At 51.8% G+C, this 13073-nt stretch overlaps 2 protein-coding genes and 1 long non-coding RNA gene across 3 annotated transcripts; all 3 read left to right on the top strand.

Moving 5' to 3' along the window:
- Positions 1–1943: 1943 nt before the first annotated feature.
- Positions 1944–3392, top strand: LOC136516707 (carboxylesterase 15-like). Its single transcript, XM_066510191.1, has one exon. The coding sequence runs from the start codon at positions 2037–2039 to the stop codon at positions 3108–3110; it is 1074 nt and encodes a 357-aa protein (XP_066366288.1). The 5' UTR covers positions 1944–2036; the 3' UTR covers positions 3111–3392.
- Positions 3393–5632: 2240 nt separating this feature from the next.
- Positions 5633–6604, top strand: LOC136516258 (uncharacterized). The gene is made up of 3 exons (XR_010773980.1): positions 5633–6027; positions 6108–6382; positions 6452–6604. It is a non-coding gene; the product is annotated as an uncharacterized lncRNA (long non-coding RNA).
- Positions 6605–10825: 4221 nt separating this feature from the next.
- LOC136516708 (carboxylesterase 15-like) lies at positions 10826–12296 on the top strand. Its single transcript, XM_066510192.1, has one exon. It carries the CDS (start codon positions 10920–10922, stop codon positions 11991–11993), a length of 1074 nt encoding a protein of 357 aa, XP_066366289.1. The 5' UTR covers positions 10826–10919; the 3' UTR covers positions 11994–12296.
- The last annotated feature ends 777 nt before the right edge of the window (positions 12297–13073 follow it).

Here is a 13073-nt window from a genome sequence, read left to right as displayed (position 1 = left end):
TGAGGACTCGGACAAGTGTGCCGAGTGCCTGAGGCACTCGGCAAAGAAGCTGAATCCGGTAGTGGTGTGATCATGTAGGCACTTCTTCACCTTGGCAAACCCAGTGGCCTCTATCTTCACTGCTGCAGTACTGCATGCCACATATGATTCGGTGCCCTTAATCAAGTGTTCTGGTGAATGATTCGTTAAGGAAACAAGGAATCTTTGCCATTTCTTATCCGTTTCAACTCAGATCTTGATCAAACTTTAACCATGCACCCATAAGACCTGTATAAACCTATGTAACACTTCTCTGCACATATGTTAGTTCATGTAATTGGGTTGTCATGAAGATCACCAAAACTACACAATGAATATGGCTAACGGCCCATATTCATTACAGCCATATCAGCTAGAACCACCATAAATTGAGGGTTCAAAAGTGAATGTTTTTTATACTTACAGACTGAAAGCTACACTCATACCATAGTTGGGGGATGCAAAATGGAATTTTCTCAACAAAGGATATAGTTATTGCATTGTTTTCACTCTAACTCCTGTCAAATTCTTTACAAAAAGGAAAAATGGTAATTTTAGTATTTCACATTCATTTTTCTACGGACCTATGGGCAAACCTAGTAAAACGGTGACAATATTATCTTTTGTGTTCTGTCAACAGCTCTGGGGAAGTCAATCGATTTGATTGGACTAGCTGGTTTATCAACTTGAGTTAAGGCTAGAACTTTGCTGTATATTTGGTTCATAGGACGAGGTAGGATCATCCCATTCTAGTTTCACGTGTGTGGTTGGCAGCCGAGAAGGGATGGAATAACTACAAATGAGAATATTTCTGTAGATGTTGGACGAGCTCATCCTAGAAAATATCTAGAATGCTGCAATCCTACCTGTGACATGATATAATGACAATGGGACCATTGTCAGGATAGAACCATCCTATTTTTAGAAACTAAGATGGAACAATCCCATCTTAAAAAAAAAACAAGAATAATGGAGCCATCCTATCTCACCTCACTCTTCGACCAAGCGTTACCTTAATTTCCCATTATGTGAATCCAAGGAATGACCTTGGTTCAGGATATTGCAGTATCCAAGTCGTAATTAAGGTGCTATCCATGGTTGCCGTCACCTAATTCACACGTCTCTTCTACTTCCTCAAGTAAGGCTACTAATGCAATGATCTCTTTGTTCTAAATATAATATGTTTAGGATTTGGTCCTATATCAAACTTTCTAACTTTAACTTTATAGAAAATATATTAATATCTATAATACCAAATAAACGCACTATCAAACATATTTTATGTTGGATTTAATAAAGCTAGCTGATGTTTTAAATATGGTGAATTTTTATAAACTTGATCAAAATTTTAGAAAAGTTTCTGCTTCTCCCTAACTGATATGCAACGGTGGTGGTACATAAGGGACATACTATAAAATTAAAACAGATGGCTGCGAAGGAAACTATAATTTTCTATATATATATATATATATATATATATATATATATATATATATATATATATATATATATATATATATATATATATATATATATATATATATATATATAATATAAAGGAAGAGTATACATTTTGATGACATTGAAAGAATTTTTTCATAGATTTTTTTCTACTGTCATGTCCCACATGTGATGACTTGACTTAAAAAGGTGTAGCCCAATTCGTCGTTTCCCTGAGTGGTGAGTGGCGTCAACCACTCACGCTGTTTCCCAAGTCTGCTTTACGGTCCCAACGTGTTTCTGAGTTGCACCAAGCGGGCAGACTACGGGAGAGTCTTTCACCATTTCGTTTTTCGTTCACACTGTCTGCCTGAAACAGACTTGCGCTCTGCCAGCCTGCCGTGATACTCAGGCAAGGCCACAACCACCCTTCGTTGCCGCTTGCCTATATAAAGCCTGAAAGCTCTGCTGCCCCTCCCGCGTCCATCTCCACCTCCCTCATACAACGCCACGCGCACTTGCGCGTGCCCTAGTGCCAGTGGAGAGATTGCACCAGCAGCGGGCCTGCGGCAACAGTAATGGCCAATGCCGCTGTCACCGAGTCGCAGCCGCAGGTGCAAGCGGCGCCGGGTGGCCGCAAGGTGGTGGACGAGGTGTCCGGCTGGCTGCGCGTGCTGGACGACGGCAGCGTCGACCGCACGTGGACCGGCCCACCCGAGGTCCTCCCGATGATGCAGCCCGTGGCGCCGTACGCCGTGCCCCGCGACGGGCACACGCTGCACGACCTCCCTGGGGAGCCCAGTTTCCGGATCTACCTCCCCGAGGTCGACGTCGGCGACCGCGAGGGCGGGCGCCTGCCCGTCATCGTGCACCTCCACGGCGGTGGCTTCTGCTTCTCCCACCCGTCCTGGGTCATGTACCACCACTTCTACTCGCGTCTCGCGTGCGCCGTCCCCGCCGTGGTCGTATCCGTTGAGCTCCCGCTCGCGCCCGAGCGCCGCCTGCCTGCGCACATCGACACGGGCGTCGCCGCGCTCCGCCGGCTCCGCTCCATCGCGCTGTCAGAGGACAGAGCTCTTGCTGACAGGGCAGCTAAGCTCCTCCGTGAGGCCGCTGACGTCTCCCGGGTGTTCCTCGTCGGCGACAGCTCTGGCGCTAACATCAGCCACTTCGCCGCCGCGCGTGTAGGCCAGGACGGCGCTGGCATCTGGGCGCCCCTGCGCGTCGCCGGTTGCGTTCTGATCCAACCAGGATTCATGCGCGCAACAAGGAGCCGGTCGGAGCTGGAGGTGGGGGACTCGGTGTTCTTCACGCTGGACATGCTGGACAAGTGCAACGCCATGGCGCTGCCGGTTGGCGCCACCAAGGAGCACCCCTTCACGTGCCCCATGGGTCCGCAGGCGCCGCCCCTCGAGTCCGTGCCGCTCCCGCCGATGCTGGTGGCCGTCGCCGAGAACGACCTGGTCCGCGACACAAACCTCGAGTACTGCGACGCGCTGCGTGCCGCCGGTAAGGAGGTGGAGCTGCTGCTCAACCGTGGCATGGGCCATGCATTCTACCTCAACAAGTTCGCCGTTGACATGGACCCCAGCACAGGAGAGCGGACGCAGGAGCTGATTGACGCCATCGTGAGCTTCATCGCTTTCCACTGAACGCTGAGGTGCTAGAATAATGTAAGTTGCCTGTGCTACGCGTGTCCACAACTCACAATTGACTCAGGTGAACACAAATATGTGTCAGCGTCACTGAACGCCGAAGTGCAAAAATGTAATTTGCCTGTGCTATGCGTGTCCACAATTGAGGTCAACAAATGTGTGTCAGCGTCACGTCTCGCCTGGACGTGTAACTTGCACGCTGTAATTGATGCGAAGTTAGAGCATCTCCGGCACTAATACCCCTACGAGACCTCAGGAGCGGGCGTCCATCCGCCCATACACCGCTTTTCCGGCTTTGCTTCTCTGCGTCTTCGTATCTCTCTCAAAAATATCTCACTCACGTGCTCGGTGCTCGCCCATCACATGCTGCTACTGCGTCATGCGCTCGTTGTTGCCGTCTTTCTCATCGCGCATCCCATTCCACACCACGCCTCCTCCATCGCCGCTCCGCGCTCCATCCCCCGCTACGCCCGCTCCAGCTCACTGCGCGCCGCGCCCCGCTCCAGCTCATTGTAAGCTGCGTCCCCGTTGCTGTGCATCGTGCCCCGTCCCTCGCGCACGCCTTGGTGCTTCCGACACCGTTGTTCTCCACCAGAAGGTCATGGCCACTGATGACGTCGTGGCCGCCGCGACGCGTGATCTCAGCAAGGAGATGTTGTGATAAAAGGGCATGTTGCAAGCGCATGTTTCAAGTATTTCAGAGGTATGTTGCAATTATTACATATTGATGTTGCAAAATTAGATCGGGGATATTGCACGTGTTGCATATGTTGTTGCAAGTGTTTCAGAGGTTTGTTCAAAATATTTCATCTGTTACAGACGTATGTTGCAAGTGTTCTGATCTAGATGTTGCATATGTTTCACACATATGTTGCAATATGTTCCAAATGTTTCGGTTGTTTCGATCTTATGTCGCAGTAAGTGTTCTATCTAGATGTTGTATATGTTTTTACACAGATGTTGCAAATGTATGTTTTAGATGTTTCATGTTGTCCGAAGTGATGGTGGCACGACACCGGGCGCTTGGGGATGGGGCACGGCAAGCTAGGGGCCAACGGACGGGGCATGCGGCACATCGGTGTCCTGGGGGCGGGGCATACTGGGGTCGGCGGTCGGGCGCGACGGGGGCGGGTGCGCGTGCTGGGCGAGGGTGAACGGTCTCGAATTGAGGCGGACAGGGAGGGCTGCGCGTGCGAGGCAAGTCGTCCGGACGCGCGGGCGCTGTGATGGGGTGGAGTGCGCGTGTGGGGCGGAAAAAATCAGCGGATGAGGACAACGTCCAAATGTCCAGACGCTAGCACTCTCGTTCCCAATTTTGATAGCAGAGACAAGAAAAATCCACTCTAGTAGACCTCTATTAGACCCTCAAATTTATTAACCCCCTATTTTTCCTCTCCCACTACCCATCCATGGTGGCCCCCTGCTGCACTACCAAACTTTTTTTTCATGTTTCTTGCCTGCGTGACTTTTTTTTGCTCGAACAGGCACCGGCTTCTTCCCCGCATCGGGCGTGGCTGGCCTCCCCGGCGCGGGTGCCTCTGGCTTCTTCCCTGCATCTATGTCGCAGCGAGCACAGCTGGCCTCCTCGACGCGGGCGCCGTCGGCCGAATCTAGTGTAGTCTACTCCCCGGCGTCTTCCTCCATGTGCAGAACCTCTCCGTCCACTTCCTTGCCCAGCGGCGCGGGCGTGCGGCCTATCCCGGCGCGACGGCTTTGCCCCAGCGCGGTGGCCTCTAAGCCGACGCGCAGAGCTGGAGGACGAGAGAAGGATGATGATATGTGTGTCACACACTCAGCTCGACATGGGCCATGCCTGCTAAGGCATGACCCATCAGGTGCCGGGATGGCACGACACGGCCCATGCCTACGAAGGCATGTCCCTTCAGGTGTTAGGCAGGCATGGCATGTCTGGCTTAGCGAGCCATGCCGTGACCATCCATGAGCTGCACCTTAGGCATGGGCATGAACCTTCAAGGCTCGGGCCTGAATTTTTTACTATTTGGCCCTTTTTTGAAAGTTTCTCACAAATAGACCCCTGGCGGAAAGAATTCCAGAAATGAACCCTTGGCTCAGCGCCAGAGTGACTGGCGCCGAGCTCGGCGCCACGGTCACTGGCGCCAAGCTCCTAGGCACGGGAAATGTCCTACCAGGGGGCTCGGCGCCGTAGATCTTGGCGCCGAGCTCGGCGCCATAGTGAATGGCACCGAGCCACCTGCATTTAACCTAGCCTACACTTCTTCCCCGAGCGTTCTTCCTCTTATTTCTCATCCCTCTCGGGTTTTTCTCTCGCCACTTCACCCTACCTCATGAATCGACATATTGGACCTTGAAAACCTTGATTTGATCCGTAGATCTTCGAGAGCAAGGTATACTCGCTGACCTCCTTGTTTTTTTCACATCGATTCGGTACATATTAGTCGGATTTTTGAACCTAAGAATCGTCATCACTTAGGGTTTCATTGTATCCCTCAATATATGTATTATACAACCGTAGGTTGATTCCAAGGCATGGAAAAAGCTAGCAAACCAAGCCGCATGTAGTTATGTTATCGGTTCATTGTTGTGGATGAAATGAGAAACCCTAGGTTTAGGGTATAATGTTAACTGCTTTTGGTTCTTAGAACAAAATTGGTTGTATTGTAGTTATGGTTCTCATTGATATTTTTTGGTGATGTTTTTATTTATGTTTGTTAAATTACATCAGTTTTGTTAGATGCAAGAAATGTTTCGGGAGGAGTTTTGGCGAAAACGGGGTCGTCCTCGAGAATTATACCCCGACGCGTCTAGCAAAGATGCCCCCGTTCCTCCTGACCTTCCTGTCCCTAACTGTGATTGTGGTTTCCCGGCCCATGTTTTTCAATCGAAACATCCGGACACAGCCGCGCGTTGCTTCTACACATGTAGTCGGTTTAATGTAAAAAATTGTTTGTACTATCCTTTTTCTTTATTTGTTTAAGTATGGTACTAATATTTTGTTGGAATCTCATTGTGTAGGACCATGAGAGGTGCTTTTTCTTTCAGTGGATCAATGGTGCAGACAAGTTTGATCCTAGGTACCTCTTTTTCGACGATTGGTTTAGAGGGAGACATCCACGTGAGCACTTCAAGCGGTGGGTTCCACCCCCCCTAACCCTCCGGCAATGACGGCTAAGGAGAAGCACCTAGCCGCAGTTAGACGACTCGAGGAACCTCCTCTGTGCGATTGCGGAGATCGAGCTATGATAAACCCTGAGAATACGTTGGAGTTTGTGTGTCCAAACAAGCATGAAGTAAGTGCAAAGTGTATGTGTTAAAATCTTGAGCTATATGTGTTCATGTACTAATGTCTCATTATTTAGGTGTATTCAATGGCGAAGTGTCGTTTCAAGGAGTGGTTGTATGGTCCTATGAACCAATGGCCGGAAGAACCGCGGAGGGTTAAGGAAAAGAAGAAAGAACGGGTAATCTACAAAGCACCTCCTGTCATGTGCGGATGTGGTGTAAAATCCAACTATGGCCTAGTCTCTTCGGAGCTTGGAATAGGTCATTATTGCGGCCATATGTTTAAGTATGATGAGGTTCGTTATTTTTCTGGTAAACATGAAATCATATTTTGTTTGTTTTGCTAAGACATATATGATATAATATTTCTTTTGAACAGAGCACTAGGAAATGCAGTTGGGAATGTTATGATGGTCAAGCTAAGTTCTTGGATGAACTGAAGAAGAGGCAAGTAATTGCACGGAAGAGGAGATATGGACGTAGTCAGTAATTGCACGGAAGAGGGGATATGGACCTGACTACGTCAACCTATTCGTTAAACATCACAAAGAAAAGATGCGTGAGTTTGCTAGACAGCGCGGTATTTGTAACCCGATCGATGTTGGGCTTAACAAATGAGGATTAGAGAGGCGGATGACGTTAGAGGAGGAGAGGGCAAGAAATAAGGCAAGGGAGGAGACAAGAGTACAGATGCAGGTCTTGAACGAGCATGTTGCTACATTATGTGCCAGTGAGTGCTTGAAAACCTTTTTTTCATTGCCTGGTTTTAAATGTAATATTATCGCGTTGCTAACTGATTGCATTTTATACATGAAGGGATTGGTTGCAGCGGGGAACATGCTGCAGAGGTGGCTCGTGCAAGGTATGAGGAGAAGAAGTTAGATGGCCATAGATCACGAGCTGGTCGCACCGTTCAACACCGATTGTGTTGTGTGATGACAGAGACGAGGATGAGGACGACACTGGCAGACTGAGTGAGCTCATTGCTCTAGCAGAGGCGGACATACAGGCACAGGAGGCTGAGGACGACACTGGCAGACTGAGCGAGCTCATCTCTCTAGCAGAGGCGGGCATTCAGGCGCAGGAGGCTGACGACGACACTGGCAGACTGAGCGAGCTCATCACTCTAGCAGAGGCGGGCTTACAGGCAGAGGAGTATGACAACGCGTTCTTCACTCAGGCCGCAGCGGTCGCAGATGAAACGGAGGCCGCTTACTACAAGCGACAAGCAGGTCAGAGCAACGCAGTTGAGCCTAGCCACAGCAACAGGGTTGTAGCAGAGGACTGGTACTCGGATGATGAGTTGCTTACTCAGTACGTTTCAGACTAAGGATTTGGAAGTGCATTTGCCCCTATGTCTACTGTCGGCACTTAGTTGTAGTATTAATATGTTGTGTAATGTGGCATAGTATCGAACTTTTCATTATGTGGTTGTTTGCATTATCAATGGTCTTAATATTCCGCTTAATGATACGGACGTATTTCCATTTGAACACGTGCTGCAAAAAACAGTTAACGACATACGGCATTATAGAAATCAACACACGAAACACATTAAATGGCATGTGACTACATGTACCGAACCTGGGTACAGAGTTTTTTTTTTACTAAACCTAACATGCCTTAGGTAATTAAACCATGTCTTCGGTAATTAAACCTAACATGCCTTAGGTAATTAAACCTGGGTACATGTGAAAAAGATAAAGTCATCCTAGTAGTGTGGCCACATAGCAAATTGTGTTGCACCTTCTCCATAGTAGCCTCCCGTTGTTGTTGGTGGTGGTGGCGGGGGTGGCAGGGGTGACAGGGGATCCGGGCCCGCGGTGGCGCGGCCAATGACAGAGGTGGCGCGCGGCGGTCGCGGGGTGCTCGGCGCTCCGCGCGGCGAGACCGGCTCGACGGGCGCGGGAGGCGGTGCGAGGCGAGGGCGACGGTGGACGTCGGCAAGGTGGGGCGAGGCCGGCGGTGGAGGGGGCAAGGCGGGGCGAGGCCGAGGCCGCCGGTGGAGACCAAGGCGAGGCTAAGACGAGGGCGGCGGTGGAGGGCGTGGCGGCGTGGCGCTGCAGCAAACCACGGGCAACAACGCGAGGGCACAGCGGCGCGGTGCGGGCTCGGGCGAGGGAGCGGCGGCGGCGGCACGACGCGGCGAGGGCGCGGGCTCGACCGCCGGAGCAGCAGAGACGACGCGGCGCGGCGAGGGCGCGGGCTCGGCCGCCGGAGCAGCAGCGGCGCGGGCAGGCGTGGCGCGGTGCGTGCTCGGCGCGGGCGGCCGCGGGCGGGCGCGGCGTGGCGCGGCGCGGCGCGGGCGGGCGGGCGCGGTGGCGCGGGCGGGCGCAGGCGCGGCGGTGGAGCGGCGACGGCGCGGGCAGGGGCGAGATGGAGAAGAAGAAAGGCCGTAGCGACAGATATTTAGGGGGCTCGGCGCCATAGTGAATGGCGCCGAGCTCGGCGCCAAGATCTACGGCGCCGAGCTCGGCGTCATTCACTGTGGCGCCGAGCCCCCTGGTAGGCCATTTCCCCGTGCCCAGGAGCTCAGCGCCAGTGACTGTGGCGCCGAGCTCGGCGCCAGTGACCGTGGCGCCGAGCTCGGCGCCACTCACTCTGGCACCGAGCCAAGGGTCCATTTCCGAAATTCTTTCCGCCAGGGGTTTATTTGTGAGAAACTTTTGAAAAAAATGATCAAATAGTAAAAAATTTGGGGCTCAGGCCATGTCGTACCGCCGTGTCGGCCCGGCGTGCTCTTGAAGTTGAGTGGCTAGGGTCTAGGCGAATAGGAATAGGGAGGGATTGATATAGGTGGGGTTGCCAATCGGGCCAGACCAGACTGGCATGTCATGCTGATTGCTGAGGGACTCATAGGCGGACCCAGAGCCCAAAGCGACCCAGGGCACTTGCCGGTCTCGTCGACGGGTACTGGGTGACGTGCGCATGTTAGCACGGAAAAATTTAGCATGGCCTGTGGGCATCTACGCCTCATCGCTTAGCTTATAATATGTACTTTTTCAACGAACGAACAGTATTTTTCTCTCGTAACAAATTAATCAAAAGTTACGGCTTATCTGCGGAGCGAACCGTATTGGCGCGTGCCAAGAGCACGGGCAGCCAGTCACCCAACTAAAAAGCATGCAGGTCCAGCATTCGCAGCAACTCAGCAACAACCAAAGGCGTCACGCTACGCTACCGATTTCAGAAATCCTTTTGGCCTGCATCTGCATGACGGGGCGCTCCTCTGGCCACTAGCGACTAGCCGATGGATCGCTAGAGTTGAACTCGGCATGTGCATGTACATGTATAAATTCCAATTTGACATCACTGTACTATACAAAGTGGGTTTGCAACAATCATCTCCGTCCTATTTTACCTGTTCATGATTCTTTTAGTAAGTATGATGCATTTATTAGTTAACACAAGATGCCAATGGTAGTTTCAAGGACTTGATGATTTCCAACATTGACCAGGAACTATTTAGATCACTCGATGAAGCTGCCTTCATATATCGACTACATAGATATTTCCTTCAATACACTATTGGACTTTTAGTGGTAACTGGTAAACTAGTAACGCACAGTTAATTTTAGTTTTATATTCGTCCAGGCTCTAGAAAATTTCTGGTCCACCAATGTGAGAGAGTGCCTAGGCACGACCCTCTCGTCGTGCTGGACTGACGCGGCCCTACTCAGCCTGGGCCAGGCCGAATCATCAAGCCATGAGCCATGCCCATGGACCTCGGGCCATAATATAATGCCATCTATAGATTTGCGATATAGTATCGTACTACCGATATTTGGCTCCAAGGACGGACCATTCGGAGAACCCCCAACTGGTCAAGTTCAACTGCTCAAGCCCCCTCACACGTTGACAACTGACATGGATCTCATGTGCAATGTACTGCACACTGCCATTTGCGCATGACCGACTTAACTTGGTGTTCTGATCAGAGTAGCTAGATCACACGATTGATAAATTTCTAGTAGTTTCTTCCACTCGTTTTTTGCAAGGAAATAGCTTATTCCTTGACGTGACTCACCAGAGAGTAGCTAACAACTAAAGTGCTCTCTAGTCATCGTCCGGTCAGAATCCCCAGTTCATACTCAGGAAGGCACTTTGCTGCCCCACCTGCTCGGAAATTGCAGCAAGAAGGCGGACTCCCGGCTCCAAGTCTTGTTACCAACTGCAGCAGGTTCAGTCTAGCCGGTCCACACGTACGGCACGCAGGTTCTCCGCCTTGGCGTCGTGCTGCTCTTCACGCGCTCGGTTGCTCCGACGACCGACGTCGCGAACCCGCAATTCTGATCGAAATCGCCCAGCCATTCTCTGTGAAAGTTCTCTGCGAAGGAGCCGCAAGCACAACCACAATTCACACGAAACCTCCTGGCCTCTCGAGTCATCTCCACCACTGCCTATAAAACCCGGCTCCAGCATCGCTATGTGCAATCCAACCACTAATCATTTCCACCGTGCGCCGCCGTCGTGTCATACGTGCTCATACAACGCCGCCCGCACTGCGCCGAGCCCAGTGCACAGCACACTACCCCAGCAACACCGATGGCCCCCCCTGCCAATGCCCAGCAGCAGCCGCAGGTGCAACTGGTGGGTGGCCGCAAGGTGGTGGACGAGGTTTCCGGCTGGCTGCGCGTGCTGGACGACGGCAGCGTCGACCGCACCTGGGCAGGCCCACCGGAGGCCCTCCCGCTGATGGAGCCGGTGCCGCCGTACGCGGTGCCGCGTGACGGGCACACGCTCTACGACCTGCCCGGGGAGCCGAACCTACGCGTGTACCTCCCCGAGGCGAAGGCGGAAGGCGGCGCGCGCCTGCCCGTCATCCTGCAGCTCCACGGCGGCGGCTTCTGCATCACCCACCCGTCCTGGCTCATGTACCACCACTTCTACGCGCGCCTCGCGTGCGCCGTCCCCGCCGTGGTGGTCGCCGTCGAGCTCCCGCTAGCGCCCGAGCGCCGCCTGCCCGCGCACATCGACACCGGCGTCGCCGCGCTCCGCAGGCTCCGCTCCATCGCGCTGTCCGAGGACGTCAGCGCCCTCGACGACCCGGCGGCCGCGCTCCTCCGTGAGGCCGCCGACGTGTCCCGGGTGTTCCTCATCGGGGACAGCTCGGGCGGCAACCTCGTCCACCTCGTCGCCGCCCGCGTGGGCCAGGAAGCAGACGCGGGCACTTGGGCTCCCCTCCGCTTGGCCGGCGGCATCCCGATCCACCCGGGGTTCGTGCGCGCCACGCGGAGCCGGTCGGAGCTGGAGACGAAGGCGGAGTCGGTGTTCTTTACGCTCGACATGCTGGACAAGTTCCTCGCCCTCGCGCTGCCGGAGGGCGCGACCAAGGACCACCCCTTCACCTGCCCAATGGGTGCCCAGGCGCCGCCGCTGGAGTCCGTGCCGCTGCCGCCGCTGCTTGTGTCCGTGGCCGAGAACGACCTCATCCGCGACACTAACCTCGAGTACTGCAACGCGCTGCGCGCCGCCGGCAAGGAGGTGGAGGTGCTGATCAACCACGGCATGAGCCACTCCTTCTACCTTAACAAGTACGCCGTCGACATGGACCCCACCACTGGGGAACGAGCCCGAGAGCTCATCGACGCCATCAAGAGCTTCATCTCACGGCACTAAAGTGCAAGAACATACTATTCCGCACGTGCCGATACAGATCATATCATAATATATGTTGCTACATGATGTTCGTTTTCAGCACTCCACCACTCATGTTAGTCTACGTGCGAGTGTTCACTACTACAGAATGGACATGTTATCCCGGACGGTAACAGCCTTTAGTCCCGGTTACCGCGCCGGGACAACGATCCCGGGATTAAAGGTGGAACCTTCAGTCCCGGGTCATCGAGCCAGGATTAAAGAGGGACCTTTAGTCCCGGTTGGTAACACCAACCGGGACTAAAGGCCCTCCAGCCGAGCGAACCTGGCGCACCCTTTAGTCCCGGTTGGGGTTACCAACCGGGACTAATGGTTCACCCTTTAGTCCCGGTTGGTAACCCCAACCGGGACTAAAGGTTCCTTTTCTTTTTCTTTTTTTTTGTTTAATTTGTTTTCAGTTCAGTTACACGTATTTGTTTAATATATAATATGTTTTTATGTACGTATTCTACGTTGCTAATATAAATACACGCATGCATATAATTACATCTAATTCTCATCTTGAGCATTATTATATTCGAATAAAGTATGAAACTATATATATTATAGATATATATATATGTATATATACAAAACTTTCATAATCTTGTTCTCGAAAATAACGATATCAATAAACATTTAATTTACATCATTTATTCCTTAAGATCAAAGTAGAACTCGCCGTTGGGATTTAGCACTTTTTCTAGAAGATATCCTGCTATTGACTCTTGAACTGCTTTCAGATGGTCTTTTTGCATGACCCTTCGTTTCAACCATTCAGTCTTGCATTTGAAATAAAAGGAAAAGTATTAATACACATATATGTATATATATTCATTTAAAAATAAATAAAAATTGATATATACGTACTCTGAGGACATCTTCAGGAATTCTTCTTATGTGCGCAGTGATAAATTCATAAACGTAGTATCCACACAAGTTATTACCTGATTCCTGCCGGCAAACACCACTGTACGAGAGAAGATTATTCTCATCATCTCACACGTAAATTGAAGTACGATATAGTAATTAAACACGTGGGGAAGTGTATATAGTACAACT

This window comes from Miscanthus floridulus, chromosome 17, assembly GCF_019320115.1.
Source record: "Miscanthus floridulus cultivar M001 chromosome 17, ASM1932011v1, whole genome shotgun sequence".
NCBI classification, from domain to species: Eukaryota; Viridiplantae; Streptophyta; class Magnoliopsida; order Poales; family Poaceae; genus Miscanthus; species Miscanthus floridulus.
Note: the sequence above shows the minus strand (reverse complement) of the source record. Positions and strands in the feature narration are given on the sequence as shown.

Excerpts from the sequence above, each read along its gene's own strand:
- LOC136516708 (XM_066510192.1), top strand. The coding sequence starts at position 10,920 with ATGGCCCCCCCTGCCAATGCCCAGCAGCAGCCGCAGGTGCAACTGGTG.
- LOC136516707 (XM_066510191.1), top strand. The coding sequence starts at position 2,037 with ATGGCCAATGCCGCTGTCACCGAGTCGCAGCCGCAGGTGCAAGCGGCG.